This window comes from Artibeus jamaicensis, unplaced genomic scaffold (genome assembly GCF_021234435.1).
Source record: "Artibeus jamaicensis isolate MK-2021 breed Jamaican fruit bat unplaced genomic scaffold, CSHL_Jam_final contig_851, whole genome shotgun sequence".
Classification (NCBI taxonomy): Eukaryota; Metazoa; Chordata; class Mammalia; order Chiroptera; family Phyllostomidae; genus Artibeus; species Artibeus jamaicensis.
The window spans coordinates 5672320-5698510 of record NW_026521986.1 but is presented as its reverse complement, the minus strand read 5'-3'; the positions used below and the strand labels follow the sequence as shown (position 1 = coordinate 5698510).

At 40.5% G+C, this 26191-nt stretch overlaps 1 protein-coding gene across 6 annotated transcripts in view; it reads right to left on the bottom strand.

Moving 5' to 3' along the window:
• Window positions 1-26191, bottom strand: part of SYNE2 (spectrin repeat containing nuclear envelope protein 2) — a 287326-nt gene that overhangs the window by 225920 nt on the left and 35215 nt on the right. For all 6 annotated transcript variants that reach the window (XM_053673375.1, XM_053673368.1, XM_053673369.1 and 3 more), the window contains exons 2-3: window positions 21185-21314; window positions 635-696 (exon numbers count right to left, since the gene is read on the bottom strand). In XM_053673375.1, the coding sequence (XP_053529350.1) occupies window positions 635-696; window positions 21185-21266 (144 nt within the window). In that variant the 5' untranslated portion in view covers window positions 21267-21314. The remainder of the gene's footprint in view (window positions 1-634; window positions 697-21184; window positions 21315-26191) is intronic.

Here is a 26191-nt window from a genome sequence, read left to right as displayed (position 1 = left end):
AGAAAAAGGTTAATGCCCCTGACTAAATAACATATTTTTTGGACTATAAGATGCACCTAGGTTTTAAAGGAGGAAAATAGAAAAAAATTTTTGAAGCAAAAAATGCGGTAAAATATTTAATAGCCTGTGACCCCACTCCACCACCCCACTGCTCACAGCGAGCCAGGTATGCTACATTCAGACTATGAGACGCACCTCCCTTTTCCTCCCAAATTTGGGAGGGGTGCATCTTATAGTCCGAAAAATACGGTAGTCAGGTATTGCATGTTTAACAATTTTGTGGCATGCCAGTTGAAAACTGCTGCCATAAGTCAAGGAGCATCTATCTGTACATTTGAACACATAACATTCATTTTATATGTACCATAATTATTATAATTTCATTTGATAACAGATTTGTTGTTGCTTTCAATATTTTTATAGCACTGACTTCCATATCCTTAACAAAAGTAACTCTGCCTCTTGGTGTGTTAGGAGAAAATAACAAACACACAAAAACAAGACCAAGGTAGTATATTAAGTACATTCTTTCAACATTTATATGTCACCTGTGCCATTTTGGGGACCCAAGCTGAGGGAGCAGGAAAGGTAACTTAAATAAATTTATAGCTAAATTTGCTCTCTTTTTCCTCACCTTTGCCAGCTGTGAGTTTATCCAGCAGGTGAAGGTTTTCTTCTGAGTGTCTTCCTGTTCAGCTGTTTAAAAAGGACACAAGCAGTTACAAAACAAGAGGCCTCGGGAATAATTTGAACATATCGAAGCTTCCAAGTCCCCGGGTAAGTGTGTGTGTGTTTCACCATTTCACAAACCTTCTTCGACTTGGTCTAAAGTTCAGATGTTCCTCCAAGCTGTTCTGGAAACACTTTGTTCATATGAGTTATTTTTTAAAGCCACAGGTTAGCTGATGAAAGACAATAGTTTTTACTACTTTTTACTGACAAAGGAATTAAGTCCCTACAGGGCCACACAGGGCCACACGAGGTGCCATAAGCAAAGAGAAGTGTCCGTAACCCACCCAGAAGGACCGCAGTCTAAACCAACATCAGCCGGTGTTTAAAGACAAGCCCTAGAACGTCTGCAGACATTTTAAAAGGCCCATAGAGTCGTGGCAGTTCAGTCTTTACATTTAACATGAGTATTTATCGTGGACAATATAGTGCCACTGAATTAACTATAAACGAGCTGCAATTAGAGGCAGAGAGGCCTGGGTTCAAATCCTGCCTCTATTACTGAGTTACTGTGTGGCACTGAGCAGTTTCCTCATGGAATAAAGTAAGAAGCACTCAGCTTAAGAGACTATTATGGATTCACTTAAAGTAAACAGATTCCAGCACACAGTGGATGGGTAAGTGCTAACTTGGACTCTGATTAACCAGGCAGGTGTCGAGGGAAAGATCTGAACACTCAGAATGGACCTTCCCTTCCTCCCCAGGCAGGAGGGGCCCCACACAACCACCACACTTCCCCACGCCCCCACCCCCTCAGCTTCAGCAGACATCCGTCCCCAGCTCTGAGCCAAGGGTTAGTAGCCCTGCACACATGGACCAACTCTCCATGTCCCCTGATCTCCTCACCCGGCTGGACCGGGATAATTGTAAGCCGGGACACACACTTCTCACCACACCCGAGGCTCACGGGCTTGTCACCGCCATCAAGTGCACCAGGTCTCAATTTGCCATGCCTTTGCCCCTGCTTACAACCATACACATGTACACATGTACATACACAAACCAGACTTTAGGTTGAAGAATAGAAGAGAATCAGTAAATGAAATCTTAGGGTGCTTACAACTGTTTAATAAGTATGTGACTGATCAGATATTAAAACTGTATACTCTGCCTCATTGGATCTTTATGTTTCTGAACCCACTGCATTTTTTTCTGTATCACCAAGTTAAATTAGACATAGCCCAGTGACTTATACCTTATAGGGTGCTCAATAATTGTCAGGTGAACTGACTGCAGTTCTGACAAGCCAACTGGACAGTGGAGGCTTTTCAGAGTTACTTCTGTTCTATATAAATTTCACTGAACAAAAAATTACAGATACTACATTTTGTCCTATAATTAAACCTTCTGAAATCTCTGAGATGGATTTTTTTTTGCCTCCAGTGTAAGACAATCATTTTAAACATGTACTGACACTTACCAAAAATTGTACTGAGGGCTAACTTTGTTCCTCAATAGAAAAAACTAGAGAACAAGTTGTTATGATTCCAGGATTGAGTCCCATGCACATAATATACATGAATCAAGAGCAGGTATAAAAGCAAGGCGGGACCTATCATTATCATAACAATAAGGCAGAAAGTCAAAACAAACAAACAAAAAACACCAAAGAAAGATTTTTCTTTCTAGGTGATAGAGTATGAAAAAGAAACTCATCAGAAACACTACTGGGTCCAAGAGATGGAATCTGCACTAACTTTAGAGGAGTTAACAGCGTGGCACAGAGCAAGGGAGGTGTCACTTTTAAATCACCAAGGAGGGGTGAAATCCTGGCACCAAGTTGAATATAAAACGAGCAGTATGCGCCCAGGGAGTGTAAGTACAGTATTCCATGCCCACCTGGCAACCTCAGCCACTGTGAACAATTTCCAAGTAAGATGAAGGGTCATTTCACATTCATGGGCTGCTGGACAAAGGGGTACAGAGCTCCCGGAGGACCAGGAAGGACCTTTCCTCAGCTGAGAAAACAGGCAGGAAAACCAGGGCTCTGACTGGGTTGGTTCGAATTACAGCACCTAATCTAATCTGAGGTTGGACTGAGGAACGCTCCCTGACGGGGGCAGAAACTCAAATGCAAAACAATCAAAAATTTTCCAGTGGAAACCATAAATTATCCCTGTCCTAATTTGATGACAGTCTAATAGAAACAAGGGGGGAAAAAACACTAAGGGGAGCAGTCAGATCAAATCCCTGCCCAGAACTCTCCCGTCAGCAGAGGAAACTGCACCAATGAAACACACCTTCGGGAAAACGATTTAGAAAGGAAACTCTGTGGCTTTTAACTCATTGTCCGAACTTAAAGAACACCTCGTCATCCTGGAAATCAGAACCCTCCACACTGAACAAGGGCCCTTTGCTAATGGCAAACAAAGATGTCCTGGGTACAATTAAACACCTTTGTAGCAGCTCAATTAAATGGTGTTGAATGCGCCATTTCATTTATCCCTTGACACACTTCTCTCACACTTTCTTCATACTGGCTGATCCCTGAAAAGCAGTATTAATTCAACAGGAACCACAGTCAAATAGCTCACCCTATGGCAGGATAAGTAACCTTTTGTTCTTTTTCAAAGTCTGATCCATTGGGAAAAACTAGTTGAGAGCCACATGCTTTAAAGCAACTTAATTTGAGTGGATGAGAATTTTTTAACTGTTGGATTTTATTTTCCAGGGTTACATTTTATAAAATAAAACTCTTCTCAAAATGGCATGTACAGAATAGAACCTTTTAGTCAACAGATGTTAGGAACCCCCGCCAAAAAAAGGCCAAAAAAAAACCTATTACAAGGATGACTTTCTTAAAATACCATGAAATGAAGTTCTCTATTCTGATTTTTAAAGCAAGTAAGAAATACATATGATATAGGAAAATATACTCAGTGAATTTTATTCAGGCCCGTATAAGTATTTTTCACAATCATTCTTAGGAAATATCTACCTGAATTTGAGAAATGAGGCCTAGAAGGAAAAGATTTTCTCTACATGTCATTACCATAAAAATACACTTAATCCCTCACTCTGCTCTTATTCAATCTGCCTTTTGGGAGCTGGCAACTGCTATTGTTAGCTGGAGGGGAACCTAAATGAAAGCACCGGAGTTAAGTGCAATTAAAGGGTATGAATTTTAAATGCATTATAAAGCTCATTATAAAACTACCGTGGCTACTGGGTCTCGGAAAGATCAAGTTTCACAAAAGTTCATCGAAAATGTTGACTCCAATAGTCCTCCCTGGTGGTAAGAATTCACGCGTGGTTACCCCAGGCAAAGGAATCACTAGTTTCACACTTTCCCTAAAACAGGGTGCAATACATTAATGATGTGGCTTCTCCAAGAATGCTCTCCACTACACAAAGTCCCTGAAGGAGCTTTGCAACCTCCTTCTATCTACGAATTTCTCTTTTTGCCTTTCCGTTACTGGGTTATTGATAACAGGCTTACTACACTTGGCCCCACATTCATTACTTTGACCATTGAGAAATTATAAATTCTTAGCCTAACATTCTAGGCCATTCATAATTTGACTCCAATCTACTTTTTCCAGACTCATCTCCCATGATTTCTCTACTCATATTGATACAGGGTGCAGCTGGGGGGCGGGGGGGAGGGCAAAAGATTTGGAATGGTGTCCAGAATTTAAAGTGTATAGGAATATTGGAGAGACATATAAGATATCCTCACCCCCCACCCCCAGGAGGAAGAGACAAATAAAGCCAGGGCCATTGAGAGCTGTTTTGCATAGCAACAGTTTTGCAGCTAACCTCTGGAATGATTATTTAACATATCTATAACCTTTAACTGGTTTCATAGATATGTTAAATAGCGGTGGCCAAGTTCTGAGCCAGGGAGAAGGGAATGGCTTGTACCCAGGATGGAACTAGGGGCTGCGCCCCTGAGTGAGAAGGCCTGTGTGAGAGCTTGGAAAAGACTGGCTCCGGGACATGAGGGGATAACTGCCCAGGTAAAAGGGAAAACCACGCAGCTTTGACAGAATGGAGATCCCTGCAGCTTTGGTAGAAGAGGCCCATGCGGCTTTGGGGTGCCCCCTTTGGCCGCGTGGCCTGGAAAGCAGGAGAGACTTTGACTGGAACTGGGTACAAAGAACTCTTGCCAGTGGACCGTGAGAGGGTGTCACATGACTTTGGATTAACCAGAGATCCTGCCTGACACAGCTGACGATACCAGCGGCCTGAAAAACAGATGTGTGCTCTTTTCCTGATTTACGGTACCCGGAGTTGGGACAGTGGGAGAAGGGAGTGCTGTGTGGGTGTAGGTGTATACCCTAAAGGACTTTGATATTTTAGTGGAGGCATTAGGCCTAAATAGCATTAAATAAACATTTCGTTTCCTTTTCACGAATCTCTGGCATTGATAGATGTCTTTCCAATTGGCGGTGGACAGAAGAGCCCAGTAGATATTAGTATTCTGTCCTTGGGAGGGGCCCCTGTTATGTAGCAAGATTTGGCATCCCTAGGAGGGCCAAATATTGCCCCTCCCCCCCTCGGACCTCTTGTTAGGTAACAATATCCTATACTGACTCCTATCATATTTCTTCCACCAAACTAGCATCGCTACTGGGCCAGCATAGGGACCCGGGCCTGGGATTCCAAGGAGGCCAGACAGCCATAAAAAACACTGGATTGCAAAAATGTCACCACCCCTCTATTTCCTACTCAAAAACACAGAGTAGCTGGTTTTATTTCCCTTCTACCTTCCTGCTGACCTGCATCCACAGTTGATGAAGGTTTGACCTCTATATGGCCATCCCAGGGTGGCAGTATTGGGCATTCATTCCACCACCTGGCCCCCAAAGCCAGGCAGGAACAGAGTTACCAGGCCATGCAGCTGGAAAAGGAAGTCACCCAGCTCTGAAATGGAAAATTCCACAAGCCTGCCTTTTCACGCAAGCCTGCTTTGTCCCCAGCTTATAAAAGCAGCCAAGAGCCAACCCCAAGCCAGTTCAGAGGACCTTTCCTCTCTGCTGACTCCCTTGTGCTGGAGCATAAGCGTAATAAAATCTGTCCGGAAATGCCTGTGGGGTTTCCTCTCAATTTCCATCTTGGGGAACCTGAGAACCCCAACATCGGTAACACTACAATTCCCCAATTAAGTTTCAGTGTTTTATGCATTGTCATGCCTTGTACCCTCAGGAATGGCCCATCCTCCTGGTTCCCTCTGCATTCAGAAAAACTCCAGCACAATGCACGTGGTGGACACTTGGTCAACATTTGTTAAAACGGGGCATATCCTGTCCGAATGTCCTCTTTCCTGGAGGGGAGTGGAAATAATCTCTTCTGGCTCTTGCCTCCCACAATACTTTGCTGGATCTTTACCTATTATCATTACTATTAGAAAATAATATATAATCCTCATAAAACATGTTTTCAAACAGTAATCAAAATGAAAAGTTAAGCTTAATCTTCCCAATACCTCCCTTTTTTCCTTCCCCAGAGATAACATTAATGAACAGTTTCCTGTGCATTCTTTTAGATTATGCATGTAAAGAATAAAAATTCTAGCCAGTAAAAAAAGAACAAAGCAGACATATATATGTGCTGATGTGGACATACTGAGTAGAAAAGAGCAAATATAAAAAATAGTATGGTATTATTTGATCTGTATTTTTCTTAAAGGAGAGCTATACATACAGCCCAACAGCTTGTTTCTGTCTATGGTAGTTACCACTGGCTCCTCATGTACTATAGTCATGCACCTGTGTGTGTTTTCCCTCCTACTGTATGTAGGAACCTGAAACACTTATGTTTTGCTGGTTGTGCTTCTCTTCGCGCAATGCCAAATAGAGAACATGCTCCATAAATATTTGCTGATTCAAAGACTTCATAAATGCTAAAAGTGTGGAGGATCAACAGGCTTATTATTATATGGAGAAGAAGAATGTACTGGCAATAGTTACTTGGTCTAACGTCTTACCTAATCTTTGTTTAAATAACTCCTGGGGAGTTTCCTTCTTCAACTAATAAAATGTCTTGAATAAAAGGGTGTGTACTAACGAGACCCTGCTGCTGGTCCCTAAAACAATACTGCCAACCCACAGTTGGCTGGGGCAGACAATGGCAAAGATAACTAAACTCAGAGAATAATGTAACACATTTTAACCACAGGTTCCAAAAGCCCAAAGAATTTTAATCAAGCTATTATCCAATAGAAATGGAAGTAAAAATAACAAGGCCACCTCTTCTGTTGTTTTTCACGGAAATGATAATAAACAAATAAATGAAAAAACTAAGGGAATAAAAACACACAGGCACACAAACATAAAAAGCCTAAAATATTTGAAGAATAAACAGCAAAAGGCCTGTTATGTACCACAAAAGGGAGACTATTAACTAACAGAGAAAGCAGGAGGACAATTTACAACACATTTTTTCTCAACCAACCATAAGCAAACGCGTAAGAAAGAAAAATAAATACTGTAACAGGAAGACTGAGACCTTGTTTGATGAACCAGAAAAGTGAGTTTAGAAAGTAAGTCCTAGTTCACAACCTCAAAATTCTTTTATTTTACATATTTCCCCCCCTGGAGGATCCATGCTGTCACCATGGAGAAAACAGCACGTGCCTGTCACACTCAGCCTTCCAGGACTAAGAGCACATTCTACTGCTCCACTTCTCCCCAAACCTGTTCTCACTTGTGCCATCTCACAGATATGACACCACCGCTGTTTATCATCCCTAAGTACAGCCTACCACCAATCCTGCCAAGTTTGCCTCCACACAGCTCTGGTATTCATTTCCTTCTCTACGTCTCTCAGCTCCCCCAGCCCTCCTGCAGGGTCCACCATCAGCTCTGTCCTGTACTACTTCTGGGGCCACTAGGTCTACTGCATTCTGTTTCCACTTCAACCAGTAAATCTGATCATACTACCCTTTCCACCCTTTGATGGTGTCTCTCTGCTCTGGATCAAAAGTAAAATTCCCTAACAGCCTAGGAGGTCTTGTGTGGTCCACACCAGGGCATCTTGCTGGCCTCGGCACACACCCCTCTCCCCTGAGCCCAGGACTCAGGTCACTCGACCTTCTCTCAGGCCCTTTACAAGCTGTGTTCCACCTGCCACAGCCATTTGCATCACCCCGCACACCCTCCCTTCAGCCGAGTTAACTTTTCCTTGTGCTTAGGTCTCAGCTCAATTGGTGTGTCCTGAAGGAAACCTGTCAATCTGTCTTTCATTACTTGCTTTCACAGAGTCATGGATTTCTGCCCCCTATTTAGGTTAGCCCTTGCCTTAACTTGTAAAAATTGTCAAGGTTCAGAGCACTGACCCTAGAGCCAGACTACCTAGGTTTGATCCCGTTTCAGTCACTGATTAGCTGTGTGCTTCAGTCTTACCTGTAAAATGGGGATAACAACTTCATAGAGCTGTCAGGAGAATTAAGTACTTACACAGATCTGAGGTCAACAAACTAACCCAAAGGCTAAATCTGGTATGCCACCTTTTTTTCTTAAATAAAGTTTTATTGAAACAGATACATTCATTTGTTTACATATTGGCTGTAGCTACTTTCATGCTAAAATGGCAAAGTAGAGTATCAGTAACAGGGACCATCTGGACCTCAAAGACTTTATTTACTACCTGGCCCTTCACAAAAAAATGTCTTAGGCAGGGACTAAGATTAGTCTACCCAAACAAAAGTCAACTACAACATGGATAAACTTCAAAAACGTGATGCTAAGTGAAAGAAGCCAGTCACAAAATACCAATTGTTATATGATTCTATTTGTGTGAATTGTCCAGAATAGGCTAATTTAGAGAGATGGCAGGTAGACCACTGTTTGCCAAGCGCTGGGGGTAAGGGTGGGGATGGAGGTGGGAGGTTTTAAGAATGACAGCTAAAGTGTATGGGTTTTCCTTCTGGGGTGATAAAATGTTCAGAAATTAAATATGATTGTTGCACAACTCTGAGAATGCAATAAAAACCATTGAATTCTATACTTTAAATGGGTGAATTGTATGGTTTGTGAATTACATCTGAATTATATATCTCTTTTTCTTTTAATTACTGATTTTGGAGAGAGACAGGAAAGAAAAAAACCTTAAGTATGCTGTTCTACTTCATGATTCTTGTATGTGCACTGACCAGAGATCAAACCTACAACATTGAGGCCCTGGTTGGTGTGGCTCAGTGGATTGAGTGCTGGCCTGAGAACCAGAGAGTCACTAGTTAGATTCCCAGTCAGAGCACATGCCTGGATAGCAGGCCAGGTCCCCAGTGCAGGGCATGCAAGAGGCAACCCCACATTGATGTTTCTCTCCTCTCTTTCTCCTTCCTTTCTTCTCTCTCTAAAAATAAATAAATAACATCATTTTTCAAAAAATCAAAAAAAAATCTTGCAACTTTGGTAGATCAGGTCAACACTGTAAAGGACTAATCCACCCTCCAGACACAGAGGGAATTCTATCTCAGTAAAACTGTTACCCCCACCAAATATTAGCTAATATTTGATTAATCTGCCTCCTCATTAGCCAATAGGCTCCATGAGCCAAGTCTGACTTGGTTCCTCATATTGCCTGCAGCACCTACCCAGGGTAGTTCATGCACAAATTCAGAAAATGTTTGTTGAATGAATGGTTAAACGGCTGGGGAAGGAGGGAGCCAAGCTTGGCTGCTACATTTCCTTAATCAACATAGAGATTTGAGTGCCTAGTGTGTTAGGAAAATATATGACACACAACAAATGCTATCCACTTTGGGCCTCAGCATGTGAATCCAGTAACTTCGTGTTGCCACAGGAGTGAACCACACCCTTATGCAAACCCCTGAGATTTTCACACTGAGGCTTTTGTTTCCAACCCCACTGGCCAACGTAGCTCCTGGCTCTCTGGGGAAGCAAATCTTGTCTTTCTAGACCATGAAAATGAGCTCACAATACAGGTAAAATGCCTGGACTCTAGGTGCTATTTTTCTCTCCTCTTCCTCATCTGACTCATCTGAGTTGCTCAGTAACTATCTGTGGAATGCATAAACTAAAGAATTAACTACATTTCTTTTAACACATAATTCTTACTCCTTCTTACCTTTTATCTACCAGATGGAACTGTGTTTGTCTTTTGAAAATCAAGACCTGAACGCCTTCCCCTGGGGCAGCAGTCCCAGCACCTCTGACTTCTAAATGCAAAACCGCCAGACTGCACTGAAGAGATCTGCGCTGTGATTACGAATCTAGGGCTCTCACACTTTTGAATGCCAGTGAATTACTCAGGGGCATTGATCAAGTGCAGGGTTCCAGGTCCCAATTCCCAGAGATTCTGATTCGGGGATTCACAAAGCTCACTTTGAGAAATACCTCCGTAAAGTTATTGGGCTAATTTATGTGTGCAACATAGTCTTGAGACAACATAAGGGAACAGGAAAGGCCTGACGAAAATGGTGGTGATCTAATAAACTCAAATATTAATATAATGTAACTAAATATAAATCTATTACAATGTGTGGGTATTCTAAGACATACTTGGAGGGGCTCAGAAGGCTTACTGAAATAAGTCAAGTCCAAGAATAAATGGAAACTCAAGGGTAAAAAATAATGATTCTATTTCATTAAAGCCTTTCGATGAAGTAGTTAGGTGAGTGTTTTATAAAAAGGCAAAAGATTTATATAAGCTGAAGAGAAACCAGTGTATAGGTGAGCGTTTTATAAATGAGAACACTGTAGCTCCCAGAAGATGAATGAGCTTTATTGACTCGTCCAATAAACATGTACTGAAAGCCTACTATGTCCTGGCCACTGTGCTCCAGATCTCACATCCGGCAGAGGGAAAATTCAAATCCAGATGTGCTTTGATACCAAAATCCATATTCTTTTGAAATGTCAGATCCATGACACCTCCCGGCTACCACCCTATGTCTCTCTTCTCCTTCAAATGCAAACTTCTTGAAATAACTGTCTACACTAGCTGTCTTCACTTCCTTACCTACCATCCAACTTCAATCCACTAAAAGTTTAGCTTCTACCCCAACCACTCTACTTAATTCTCACCAAGGCCACCTATAATATTCCCACTGTAAACTCCATGGGTGCTTTTCGGAACTCACTGGATATCTTGAAACTTCTAACACTGTTCACCACCCTTTCCTTCATCAGATTCCATGACACCACAGCCACCTGGTCCTCTTTCTATTCTCTGGACACCCCTCCCTCAGGCTTTGTTACAGGCTTGGTTTTTGTTTGTTTGTTTTTTCCTGTGTTTGCAATGTTTTGCCTTCATCCCTCTTCTTTTTTTCTAGATATTTTCATCTACTCCAGGGGAACAAATCACCATTTATATTTTAATAATGTCCAAATCTTTACCTTCAGCCCAGTATCTATTTCTCTGGGGCTTCATGCCCATATGTCCTATTATCTTCAAAGAATCTCCACTTAGTTATTCCACAGACACTTCCAACTCAACATTTCCAGAACTGAGTCATCAGCTCTAACCAACTCCTTCCCAACCAAAGTTGTTCTGTTGCATTTTTTTTCAGTGAATGGTTCTATCATCCATTCGTTTGCCCTAGGATAAACCTGAGTCATCCTTGATGCTTCCTTCTCCCTCATTTGGCCATACCCAATCAAAAAGCCCTGATAACTATCTCAATAAAGCCTAAAATAAAATAATTTTTGAACTCCTGAAGATTGTCTATATGAGATATCTCTCAATACCCACTTCCCTCCACCCCCATGGGCACCAGGCTCTCTCAGCTGGACCACGGTAACAGACTTAAACCAGTCTTTCCGTCTTCACACTGACTCCCATAATGCCGCCTCCCACAGAGCAGCCTGGGGGATTTCTAAAATCAGTTCTGAATATGTCTCTACCCAGAATCCTTCAATTGCTACTTTTTCTTCATCTTAGGAAAATTTTCAAACCATTACATACAAGTGTGGGAAAAGGTAGGTTTACAGTTGTAATACAAATAAACAATACAATAATTAATAAATCGTGGTAAAAGAATAAACTTTCACATACAACTGCAAACCCACTCTTGCCGACCCATATATTTACAGGACCCTCTAGAGCCTCATCTCAACATTCTCCCTCAAACTCTAACATTTGCCTTGCTCTCCACATGGGCTCGTGCCACCACTTGCTGACCACAGTGCAGCCATCAGGCTTCCTTTGCCCCGAGAACTCACCAACTTTGTTTCTTGTCTATGAGCTCTGCTTTGAGCTATTACCTCAGACTGGAGCGCTCTTCTCTTGTTCTTTGCAAGGCAGCCCTTTGGGTTATTCAAAGGCTCCTTAAATGTTCCTCCACAGAGAAGCCACCTCTGACCACCCAATCTAAAGACACCCAGACACTATTACATAAATCCATTTTTAATCCTCTACATAGCTTGCCACATGCAGAAATTTTTCTTACTAACTTATTCTTTGTCTCTGACTTAAATGCAAGCACCATGGATATAGAAAGCTTACTGGAATTGTTAGTCTCTGTTTTCTCTCAACATAAAACAGTACTTGATACGGGTAGGATCTCAGAAACACATGGTGCCCAAATAAATCCATGAACAGATTTATCTGTGCTCATAAAAACCAAGTTATGTGATGAAGCAATATGAGTTTACCTGCATGTTAAAAAATATTTTGTTTTGGAGATATAAGATCCCTTTGGAAGTTCTGCCAAAAAAAACATTCAGACCACAGCAAACAGAGATACACAGGAGAACTAATTCCTACTGTTAGTAATCCTACATAACTGAAGACAAAGCCAAAAATTCCAATGTTCTGCAAAGACCCTAAATGTATCCTGGACTTGAGAAGGACCTTTCTGTTCTGTGTTTGAGCCAGGTGCCCTTCCTCTTGTAACACTTCATGGCTGAGGGGATTGGTAATCGCCTCTGCAGTAAAGGGACGAGTGAGTGCTGCTGCACCCTAGAGGTGGGCAGTGTGTCTGGCTAAGCTTCTGCCATTTTCTTCCTCTGCTCCTTCACTGTGCGTCACTGCACAAACCAGCAATGACCAGGACAGATTATTCACCGAGAATCTCATGTCTCTGCTCCAGTGATAAACACACTTAGAACTTTGAACGCGTCATCTCCCTGAAAAATCATCCACATCCTTGTACTGACCACTTCCAAATGACTCTAAAAATGCCTGCTGGTAGTGAACTTCAGTTCTCATAGATATACTGGGTTAGCCAAAAAGTTCATTTAGGTTTTTTGTATGATGGCTCTAGAAGTGCCTAGTTATCTTTAACTTCATTTGGAACAATTTTGTTAGACTGTATCATGACAACAGTCATATCAGCGTGCATTAAAAAGAACTTATCAAAACTGGTGAATTTTTGTGCAGCTATTTTAATATTGAAGATGGAAGAAAATACACAGCATTTTTGGTGCATTATGCTTTATTGTTTCAAGAAAGGGAAAAACGTGAGTGAAACACAACACATACACAGATTTGTTCAGAGTATGGAGAAGGTGCTGAGACTGAGTGAACGTGTCAAAAGAGATTTGTGAACTTTCTTGGTACTATTGATGCTTTGGTCAAATAATGTTTTGCTGTGAGGCACTGGAAGATGTTTAGCAGCACCCCTGGCCTCTACCCACTAGAAGTCAATAGCGGGAGATAGCGGACATCCTCAAAATATCCAAGTCAATAAAGTTATTGGTGAAAATAAAAAATGTGTCTTTTGCTTTACAGAAAAAACATAACAGACTTTTTGGCCAACCCAATATTACAAACAACAAATGCAGTTATCTTTTACTAAAATTTCCCTAAATGTTTTAGAAAATTGAAGCCATTTAGAGAAATTATAATCCCTAATGTTGAAATCAAATGAGGAAAGTAATCTCTTAAAGAAGCACGTTAATAATGACCTCCAATTTTTAGAGTGTAAAAATCATACATTAAATCAACCAAATGTTTATAAATAAATCTATTATTTTGACTTCTTACTTTCCCCTTTTTAAAGGGAAATTATTTTGAGTTTTATTTTTCCTAATATACCACTTCAAACTCTGAATAATTACACTCACTCTCAACATACATGCATACACAAAAGCTCAGAAAAATCTTGTATCTCCCAAGGGGCTAATTAACAAGGATTGTGATTTCTATAAGGAATGAATGAGGTCTTTGTTAACCTACTTTAACAGGACTCTAAATGACCCTGGATTTATCTTGCCCTAGTTTTCAAAATGTAACTGACCCAGAATAAAGTAAGCTTATCCTCAAACTCCTGGCAAAAACAGAACCAAAATTCCCAGAAGCCGAAACTGTATGTAGAACCCAAGAAAAATTTTTCCCTGAAAAATATTCTACACTGCTAATAACAGTGTTCAAAGAGCTCTTATTTTTTGTTTACCTGAAATATTTTTAAGGTTATAAAGCTTTACAATATCAAGGCAAATAATCTCAAAAAAAAAACAACTCAGTAAAATACATTATTAGCTACTATGATATCAGGAACTTTCTAGAAACTTTTGTGTGGGGACAGCACAGAATGGCTAGCCAGTAAAGGACTACAACTTATCTTCTCTGGGTGTAATAACCACCTAATTAGCCAAAAAAGACCCCAGAGATGATTTGCTTTTACTCATAATAACTAAACAGTCCAAATTGGTCAGGGAAGTCAAAATACTGCCTATTAATACATGCTTTTTTCTTACTCTTCATTCATTATTTCCATCAAAATCCACAACGAGGACTTGACTGGAAAAGGGTAGAAATTCCACCCACAAGACCCTTATTAAGCCTGTTCCTTTCTCAGACTTCACATGGTTTCATTCACTCCCTGTCATAAGGTAAACAGACTTCCTCTCAGAAACACGACACTAAGGCACTATTGAGCCGCTAAATATGTTATACACTCACCCCACTGCTTTGTGTTGAAACACATCCATTTTTCCATTCTGACTGGTTATCCTGAACATTGAACAGTTCTTCAAATTTGGGCATTTTATATATTTTTAACATTGAAATGGCCGCTAATTTATTCACTATACTCATATAGTTGTGTATTGAGAGCCTAAAATATGCCAGAAGCTTCACTGGCAATAATAAAGATACAGGCGTGTCCTATGCAGCTCACACACACTTGGAGGAACTCCGAGAGCCTATGAAAGCAGGTGTTGTGCAAACAAGAGCTGGAACTCAAGGTTAAGGAACAAGGAGGTTAGGGAAGAAGACAACAAACTCCAGCAAGTTCCTACCAGAATGTTAGGTTGTTTACCGTGAACGGAACATATAACTTGCCTTGCAAATAATGTTGACAGAGTACATTCTTATTCTTCACCTCCCTACAATTGAAATATGAAGATATTCCAGATAACATTTCAGTCATATTTTAAATTTGTATGCTAGATACCAAAATTAGGAATATGAACCTGAATGGTTAAAAAACACCCATTTGTTTCATAAGAATAATTAGATTTGCATCCCAGGTCATGTTCTCAATTAGACGTGACATCAAAAGCACAGCTGGACTACATGCTTCTTGAAGGTACTCAATCTACTCATCTCTGTGCCCTCCACACCCAGCCTATGGGCACGTACTGAATAACTGAATAAAATTAAACACTACATCACATCATTATGCTTATAATCTCACCCACTGAACACAAATAATTTCTAACGTTACTAAAGTAATATATAAAGTAAAAGCCTCCCTCCAGGTGGGTAGTCATAAATAATAAATAAATTTAAATACAGTAATAACCTAACCACAGGGACTCACATTTCACTACCGAGCCCTGCCAAGTAATGATATCCACCCAGAAGGCATAATGGGTTTTTTAATCTTTTAAAATGGGTCATCTAGATGATAACACCACTCTAAATAAAACATATAAGCATTGTTTGAAAGGACACAGCGACTGGGCTGAACATGGCTTTATACAGGTTCCTACAGACAGTTAACCATTCACCAGCCTTTTGGCAAGACTGCATGAAAGTTAACTCCTCGCGTGGTGGCAAAGGTAATAGAATACACATTTGTTCCTAGTCTGTGTCTAATTAATGATAACATTCAGTACTCCAATGCCGTTTTTCTAAAGTATTGGCCTACCTCATTTTTTAAAACAAAATAACTTGCTTCTGTTATATACATTTATTGTTTCTTTTTATGACCAACAAATTATATTTACCTGTCCAAAATAACTTAAATCTGAAATATATAAGATGTCCAAAAGAAGTTCCAAATTACCCTAGCTGTCATTTAAAATATCACAAGTTGAGTCAACCAATGAGTGAATATCACTTATTAACTTGACTTTCACATAGGTCCCTCACCTGTATCATGCTTTACTCATTCCATAACATAGGAGATTCTTATAAAGTTCCTTCATAAATAGTATCTTTTACCTACAACAATTTATTCTAAGCACATTCATATAAAATAATATTTAATGGCCTTTATTATTTGGTGCTATTGAAGTACTAAGTGAAAGCACACTAAATAAAAAGACAGCTAACAATTTGGACATTATATGCGCTACCACTGTCATCCTAAACAGCGCAGCTTCTAAACCCTGGAGCCGCTCTACCTCATTGCCATGTTCAATAGCTGCGATGTCCCATGGGGTCTTCCACCTTTAATGGTTTTCATATCTGTTTCATACTTGCTGCTGTATCCCCATTCTAGGCAACTACTGCCAACATCCAGATGTATGCAAAGCTTTCATACTGGTTTCTCCAACTCCATTTTCTTGCCCTTTTTAAGGCTTCCTTTACCTCAGAAACAGATTAATCTCCTTGATGCACAACTCTGACCTGTAACCATGTACTATACTCTCATTCTCAAGACCCAATAGTTACCTACTGCCTAGAAGCAAGATCCCCAGACTTCATGGGTTCAATTCCCTTAAGGATCTTAAGCAGAGGAATACTTCTGAAGGGATTCTTACTGTGGTCTCACATTAAACTGAAAAGCAAAAAAAGTACATTCTAACTTGAAAATTCTGTGATATTTATCCATCTTGTTCCCTGACTATTTTAATAATTATATCAATCCAATACGTCAAAGAATTGTTCCCTGAACATACTGTTCCCAACCTGAAGAGCCTAGGAGAGATGTTATTTCAGACAAAATATGCATTTACTATTTTTCTTAGGATAAAAGAAAAAGAAGCACCTGTTTTTTTCCAGGTAAGAAAGCCAATGGAAATATTTAAAGAAATTCTACAATTGACACTCTGGTAAACAAAGAACTTTTAAAGACAGGCCTTTGTTTATCATTTTAATAGCCTGAACTTTCATATATCAAATTTATTTAAAATATGGGCTATCCATAGTACAAAATGCACTAAATTCTATTTTGACAGTTATCTGCTTAAATTCACAAATGCCATTTCTTTCTTTTCCAGCAATCCAACCCTTTCATGGCTTTTCTCCTCACTAAACTAAGAGAGCACAAATATCTTCCTACAAGAAGGGCCTTCATAAATCCCTTCATTAAAGACATTTTTTTCACCCTAGCTAGTGTGGCGCAGTGGACTGAGTGCCAGCCTGTGAACCAAAGGGCCGCCAGTTTGATTCCAAGTCAGGGCACATGCCTGGGTTGTGGGCCAGGTCCCCAGTAGGGGGTGTGCAAGAGGCAACCACACACTGTTTTTTCCCTCTCTCCCTCCCTTTCCCTTATAAAAATAAATAAAATCTTTTTATTAAAAAAAGACGGTTTTTCAAGATCCCACAACAGATGAGCAAAAAAAAAGGATGAAGTAACTTGTTGATTGTCCCACTCTACAATTTCAGCAAAGCACTTCCTGATTTCTTAGGCCTGATTCCTTGTCGGTCCTGCGCACATGGGATATGTTTTCATAGCATCGACAATGAATCACCACATTTCAATGCACACATCTTAGTATCTTCTGGGGCATATTATTCTAAGTCAGGGTGTGGCCACGACTGCCTCAGCTTAGGTCTAAGTTTTGGCTGAAATATAGTGGGCATTATACATTAAATAGGCCTCTACCTGCCTCTAAAAAAAGAAAAGACTCTAAATTGTGGGGGGGAAAAAAAACACTTTCTTTTGAGCAGTGATCCTGAGCCTCTCATATTATTTACAATCTCTTTTCTCATATTATCCCAAGGATCACTAAGCACATATGATTTTGTGAGATACAAGTCTGCTTACAGAGTGCACTAAATCAATTTTTTTTCTTACTGAATTCATTGGGGTGACATTGGTTAATAAGATTGTATAGGTTTCAGGTATTCCATTCTATAATACATAATTTGTATATTGTATTGTGTGTTCACCATCCCAAGTCAAGTCTCCTTCCACCACTTTGCCCCTTTTTACCCTCTCTACCTCCCCCACCCCCTTTTTCCTCTGATAATCACCATACTGTTGTCTGTGTCTATGAGGGGTTTGTTTTTGCACAATCCCTTCACCTTTTTTACCAACCCCAACACCCCCTTCACCGCTGACAGCTGTCAGTCTGTTCCCTAGATCTAAGTGTTTCTATTTTGTTTGTTAGTTTATCTTGTTCATTGGAGTCTACATATGAGTGAAATCACATGGGACCTGTCTTTCTCTGACTGGCTTATTTCACTGAGCATAATACTCTCCAGGTCCACCATGCTGTCACAAAAGGTAAGATTTTCTTCTTTTTCATGGCCAAGTAGTATTCCACTGTGTAAATAAGACTATTGCCAATATCGCAGTTCGGTAGTTACTAAATGTACAAAATACTGCCTGTCAATTTTTGTCCAAATAGTTAGTAATCCTGCCATGAAAGCAAAGTTACCTTCAGAAATATACACAAGGTCCTAAGTTCCTTTCTTCCTTCCCTCCCTCTCCTCCTCCTCCTTCGCCCTTCTCTCTCTTTCCCTTTCTCTCTCTCAACAACTTTGCTGAAAGAATCAGCATAAACCTGCTGGTAATATAAAACTCAACTCAGGAAATCTCTTCATTTCACTGTTAACCTTCCTTCTACAGTCGTGAGAACTGCTTGGTTGATAGCCCACAGGGTACCTGGTTAGTGTGAGCAGTCCTTGCCCAGGGTCTGCCTCACCACACTACGGTACTAGCTTCCCAGCTCTCCTCAGCACAGTGATGCACCCAGCACCGTGGTCCTTGAAATAGATCATGAAGGGAAATCCTTCATACCAGTAGTGACTGTCTATCCCATTCCCACTGCAAACATCCCGTACTCATCTCTTATTGCAAGGCAAGCTGTATAACTCTGTATAATTCAAAGTACAGTATAAGAAACCACTCATTTCTCAGTAATTTGCTAAATTATCTTGAGCTACTTGTGAACCTGAGATCATTAATGTTACTTGAACATCTATACTCTGACCATAGAAGTTTAATATAGATTAACTGGGATAGGGCTAAGATTTAAGTGGATTTTCCAGAGAAAGTGAAATTCCCTCTTAAATCCTTCTTTGAAATGAGTCAGGGGCAGAGGCGGTGGGGGGCAGGGTGGAGTGGCAGTGGAGAGGGGGTGGTGCAGTGTAAGGAAAACTACCCTCCAGGTCAAAACCCAGCTCTGCTGCTCACTAGCTGTGTGACTCTGGGACAGTACTCCATCTTCTTGAGCAATGGCATCCTTCTCTGTGCCTTGCAGATAAAAACACAATCACTTTGTGAGGATCAAACGAGATAACGCACATAAGAGTGCTGGAGCATGCACCCTGCAGTGGGGGTAAAAACATTAGCCACAGCACTGTAAGTGTTAAAATAGGGACCACGGGAGAATAGAGAAGGCACTGCAAATCTCAGGCGCAGAAGGCTGAGTCTGGCTGGCATTGGGAGGGATAAGCAACAGAGGGGGGACAACTGAGAAGGACTTCTCCCAGTGGGAAGAGAAGGTTGCGGGGCTACAGCGGGGATAACCTGAACAGAAGTAGACAGGCAGGGGGAGCACGGCCTTAAGGGAGCCATGGCGCTGGAGCAGCGATTGTGGGGTGAGGTGCGAGATGAGGGCGGGGGAAAGGCCAGCACCAGACGGAAGAGCCTGTGAGCCACACCAAGGAGTCTAGACTTCACCCCACACGTGGTGGGAAGCCATTGAATAGAAATGTCAAAACAAACAAAAAGGGTACAAACCAGATTTCTGGTTTATAATTTTTTCCTCTCAGCCTTGCAGTTTCTACTCTGGATGTGTACTATCTCTCAGCAGATTACGTGTTTCTTAGTCTACACAAATTACATGGTAGTTATTTTTAAAAGTCTGATACATATAGATATAGTTTACTGCAACAGCTACTGACCCCAAACCCAAAACACATTTTTAATTAAAAAGAAAATATCAGAAAGTCATTTTGAGATCTTATCGCAAATGTCACAAATAAATGTAATGCAGAAAATGGCAACTATAGTTAATAATACTTTATTGCACATTTAAAAATTCCTAAGAGAATATATCTTAAAAGTTCTCTTCACAAGAAAAACAATTCTGTAAATATGTATAGTAATATGTAGAGAACTAGACTTACTGTGGTGACCACTTCATAAACTACACGAATACCAAATCATTATGTTGTACACCTAAAACTAGTACAATGCTGCACTGTCAACTATACCTCAACTAAAAATTAATAAAATTAAAAATAAAATAAATGACTCCAAATTTATGACTTCTAAGTAACATTCTAAGAATGTTGCATAATACTGCTCACAAACTTAAAATTACTTTAAAATACACAGCTACATAAATGTTTGCAAAAACCTGCCATAGCCTTATTTCTTGTATACTAGACAACGACTCACCGCCAAGATTTGCTTTATCAGCAAAGGTGGAAAGCCTAGTAACTAATGCATTTTCAAAGTACAAAACAAAATACATTATTGCCAGATTTCACAAGAAGCATGACTGAAACATCACCATTCACTTATATGACTACTATTCCTTTCTATTAGTACAAAATAGGATGTACATCTAAAAGAGGCAATGTGCAGAGGGACAGGGTATTAGGGAACTGGATGAAAAAGGTGAAGGGATTGAGAGGTATAGGTTGGTAGTCACAAAATAGTCACAGGGATATAAAGTACAGCATAGGAAATACAGTCAATAACATTGTAATAACTCTATGGTGCCAGCTGGGTACTGGAAATACCAGGGGGAATACATTATAAAGTGTATGATTGTCTAACTGCTATGCTGTATACCTGGAATGAATACAGTAACATTAAGTGTAAACTGTAATTGAAAAAAATTTTAAACAATGACTGAATAAATACATAATACATACATACACACATACATACATAAAGCTATGTGCAAAGATGCAAAATGAGTGTAAACAGTGCCAAACAAACTATGGTAACTATTTAATGCTTACTTCAAAGAAAATGCATACACTCAGAGCGAGAAACTGAGATACCAAATTCCTTCCAGGTATTCTTTACTTTCCAGAGAGCTGAGATAGCAATAAAAAATCTAGGTAGTACACTGAAAGGTTCTCCAATTGGAAAAATATATAAGAGAGACAGAAAGTGAGATGATTTGTGAATAGATGAGGGTAAGGGTTCCACAGATGACTCAGGTGGGGACCCCACCCTAATTACCTTGCAGTGAAATATGAAGATCATCGATGCCCAAGGAAACCTGTTCATCTTCGGTGGGAAGCACAGGACTGGATGCCATCATTCGACTCAGTGGAGATTATATCATGTCCATCTCAGTTAAAGAAGTGAACTAAAAGTAAAAGGGATAAATGCTCATCAGTAACTCAGCAGTTTCTGCATTTCCAGTAAACATGCATGAGCAGCGAACAGAAACCAAAACTGCCCTCCCAAAGAATCAGTCTTCTAGTGAATGTTTCCTTAGTTCGGGGGGAACAAAGTGACTACGCCTTCTTTTTTGAATCATAATCAAGATTTTGCCCTGTGACCTATTCATGCTCATTGGAGTTGCTGGCTGCCTCCCAGAGAGCCAGCATTGTGGATTCTGAACTGCTGGTAAAAGGAAGGCTACGCCGTTAGATTCCGTATATGGTCTGGGGGGCGTCAAGTGGACACAAACTTGTATCTTAGGCATTTTTGTGTATTTTATCATTAACCTTCATCCTGCAAAAATTTTCTTTAAAACTTTTTATTTAACTTAATTCCATTTCTTCTCCATAAATGTTGCCATTTACTGGAAACAGCAAGGGCTGACCCTGCACAGCTTACAAAGTGAAACTAAAAATATTATACCAAAAAGAATGTTTTGATGGGTTATCTATTAAAATGAATTGTTTCCCTCCCAATTTGACTCTTTAAGAGTCCTTCCAGTAAGACTAATTCTTATTCTGCAACTCTTTAAAAGCACTGCCTCCTGTATGTATATACCACTATTAGTGTCCTAGGGGCTAAGAACAAAACGTTGACTTTTCTCATGCAGATGATGACTTTCCTATCTAAATAAAGCTAACCACATACAAAAATATAAAATGTATCAGAAAACAGAGGGGTGGAGGGATGTACACATATGGAGCTAAGTAAGTGCAGCAAAATATTAATGGCGGAATCTACGTGTTAGGGATAAGGGCATTCACTGGAAAATTTTTTACTTTACTATATATTAGAACTCTTCATAATAAAATGTTGGGGTGTACTAAAAATAGGCCAACAGCTAGATATAATGATATTAAATATCCAATAGACCATCTTGAAAATACAATAAAAATCATTAAACAATTTGTGCTATAGAGCCAGTCTTCAAAACCTTTCTTTTTTTTAAATATATTTTATTGATTATGCTATTGCCATTGTTACATTCCCCCCTTCAGTCCCCTCCACCCTGCACACTCCTCCCCCACCATTCCCCCACCTTTAGTTTATGTTCATGGGTCACAAGTTCTTTAGATTCTATATTTCCCATACTATTCTTGCCCTCCCCTATTTTATATCTACCATCTATGCTACTTATTCTCTGTATTTTTCCCCCTCTCTCCTCCTCCCACTCCCTTGTTGCTAACCCTCTATGTGATCTCCATTTCTGTGGTTCTATTCCTGCTCTATTTGCTTGCTTAGTTTATTTTTGTTTTTGTTTTAGGTGTGGTTGTTAATAATTGTGAGTTTGCTGTCATTTTACTGTACATGATTTTTATCTTCTCTTTATGAGATAAGTCTCTTTAACATTTCATATAATAAGGGCTTGGTGATGATGAATTCCTTTAACTTGACCTTACCTGGGAAGCACTTTATCTGCCCTTCCATTCTAAATGAAAGCTTTGCTGGATAGAGCAATCTTGGATGTAGGTCCTTGCCTTTCATGATTTGGAATACTTCTTTCTAGCCCCTTCTTGCCTGCAAGGTCTCTTTTGAGAAATCCGCTGACAGTCTGATGGGGACTCCTTTGTAAGTGACTGTCCCCTTAGCTCTTGCTGCTTCTAGGATTCTCTCCTTCATTTTAATCTTGGCTAATGCAATTGTGATGTGCCTTGGTGTGTTCTTCCTTGGGTCCAACTTCTTTGGGACTCTCTGAGCTTCCTGGATTTCCTGGAAGTCTATTTCCTTTGCCAGATTGGGGAAGTTCTCCTTTATTATTTGTTCCACTTGTGGCTGTTCCTCTTCCCCTTCTGGTACCCCTATAATTCCGATGTTGGAGTGTTTAAAGATGTCCTGGAGGTTCCTAAGCCTCTCCTCATTTTTTTGAATTCTTATTTCTTCATTATTTTCTGTTTGGTTGTTTCTTTCTTCCTTCTGGTCCACTCCCTTGATTTGAGTCCCAGTTTCCTTCCCATCACTATTGGTTTCCTGTGCATTTCCCTTCATTTCACTTAGTTTAGCCTTCATTTGTTCCTCTAATTTGTGACTAAAATCAGCCAGTTCTGTGAGCATCCAGATCACCAGTGTTTTGAATGTCCATCTGATAGGTTGGCTATCTTTCGGTGGCTTAGAAGTATGAGCTCTGGGGCTTTGAGCTCCTCTTCTGCTTGAGCCATAGTGTTTTGGTCAGATCACACCTGTTACGCGTGAGGGGCAGAGCCTTAGGTGTTCACCAGGGTGGGGTGACCCACATCGCTGGGTTGTGACGCTGTATGTAGGGGCAAGTTCAGAGAGGGGCAATGGTGTTTGTTCTGCTCTCTCTCAGATTTCGGTCCCCTCTGCTGCTTCCCGCAAGCAAACCAGGCCCCCTTGGTGCCGGCTCCCAGGTGTGTGGGCCTGTGCACCCTCCAGGACCCTGTGGGTCTCTCCCCAACAAACTCTCTGTGAGCCTGGGAGCTTCTCCTGGCACCTTGACCCCAAAAGTTTCTCAAAGCCTGAAAGCACAGGTTGAACTCCCGGCGCTGGGGCCCTAGCCTGCACGGTCTAACTGCTCGCTCCTTTGCCTGGTTTATCTGCACACGACTGTGTGACCATGGTCAGCCAGCCACCTTGTGCCCCTCACTGGGTCTGCCCACCGCCACCTCACACCTGGGATCTGCCAACTGCCACCTGCACTCCTGGGTCGGTCAGGCTGCTTTTGCCTGCCCAACCCCGCTCCACCAGCCGCTGACTCCACCCCTCTTACCAGTCTGGCTGAAAGGTTTGTTGTTGTCGGACTTCCATACAGTTCAATTTTCTGTGTTTTGGTTGCGTTGTTACTAAAACTTTGTTGTCTTTAAACTTGGTTGTGTGAGGAGGCACAGTATTTCTACCTACGCCTCCATCTTGGCCAGAAATCCAACAGTCTTCAAAAATCTTTCAATCGTGTCTTCCCCACTCTGTTTAGTATCAAAAACCCTTTTATTATCTCTTTCACAGACCACTGTTGTAAAGATTTTACCTGCCAGATAAGCTGTTTATTAATTAATAATTAATTGTTTTATCTTCTGAATTAAAATGAATCAGAGCCTGCTTGAGATAATGGTGTTACTGTACTGTACTGTACTTTATATTTTGATAGGATTTTATCCAAAATGAAAAGCTGTTTGTTAGCTCAAGTGAGCCTGAACGGCCTGAAGACTGGTAAAGGTACAAATGTCCTCAGTTTCTAATGTACTGAGGACCTCCTCTCCCCCTTCCCTGACCCAAGGGCTCCTGAACCCAAAGTGAAGACACGCACTTCTTCGTCATGCCAGGAGAAGAACTGAGTTCCAGAATGAACTGCCTGTGGCACCCTCTAGTCCAGGCCAAGGCTATTTAAACAAACAAAAAAGGATAATAACAGTAGCGAACACTTTTATAGCACTTACTATCTATAGGTGCTGTTCCAAGCAATTTGCATATATAATAACCTCATTTAATCCTTATAACTCTATGAGTTACATACTTCATTTATCCCCATACTTGAAAAGACAAAACTGAGACGCACAAATGCCACACACGGTTGTCTAAGAACACACAGCTAAGAAGTGAGGGAGCTAACACCGGAGCCCAGCCTGGCTTGGGACTTCAAGCTCCTACCCAATACAGGTAGGCACCCCCTAGAGCTAACTTCAACTCTGTCAGATTTCATTTATTCTTTTCTCCTTCATTTATCCAACAAGTATTTATATGTGCTAGACCCTGCTTTCAAGGAATTTAATCTTTTGCAAATGATGAACAAAATATTGAGCAATATCCTCTCAGAAATGTATGTAGAAGGTGCTATGGAAACAAAGGAGGAATGTCCACCACCTGAAGCTGGAAACAGACATGACTGTCCAGGGTGTACTTGTTATAAATCAGTATTTCACCCCAGACAGCCCCATGAGCATTATTCAGATAATACCTTGAAGCCATTCACTGCTACTCAGTGTTCATCAAATACAAGGTATCAAATGTATTTACATTAAAAATAAAAACAGAGCCATGGGGATGTAAGGTACCTTACAGCAAATGGAGTAGCCAAGGAACATGTGCGTGACCCATGGGCATGAACAATTTATGATATTTCTAATACAATTGTTTTTGGTGAGAAATGTCTAGAGAGGACTTTACTTGCCAGATAGGGTCCATGAAAAACTGAAAAGGTAGAGAAGAAAAGCTTTGAGAGACTTCTCAGGATCTAAATTGAGAAGCTACAGAGAATATGAAAACAGAAGGCGGAGAGGAATGAGGACTTGCCCAAACCCGAAAGGCCTATCGACCCAAATCTCTGGGGGCCACCCTATCATTTGTATCCAGAGCACGAGCACTGCTTTCTCAGGTAGAATCACAGTGCAAAAGAGTCCTTCCCACAGCTTCGCTTCTCCTTTTCAAAGTTACACACAACTGTGGAACAAGTATCATTTAGTTCAGAGTGGAAATGAATGAGACTATTCTTCAATGTGAACAATGGACCATCTTCAGGCACATAACCAAAGACTGGGTAAAGCATTAACACGGTGGCATTAAAGAGTCTAAGGTCAAGTGGAATCATGTGAATTAATGCATACGTGTTTACAAATGGCGAAAGCTATTTTGAAATGACTGGTTTGCTTACACAATACATCTCAATATGTCTCTGGTATCTCTAAAACCTCAATACACTAGAGAATTTCCCCTTTTTGAAGAAATCTTGGCATGTACCTTGAATTATTATGATTAGAATTTTTTCAACTCAAGAGGAAATTTGAAGAGATTATTTCTAATGAATTGAATTATGGGTGGTTTTCATTTTCTTTGTTTTGCTTACCTACATTT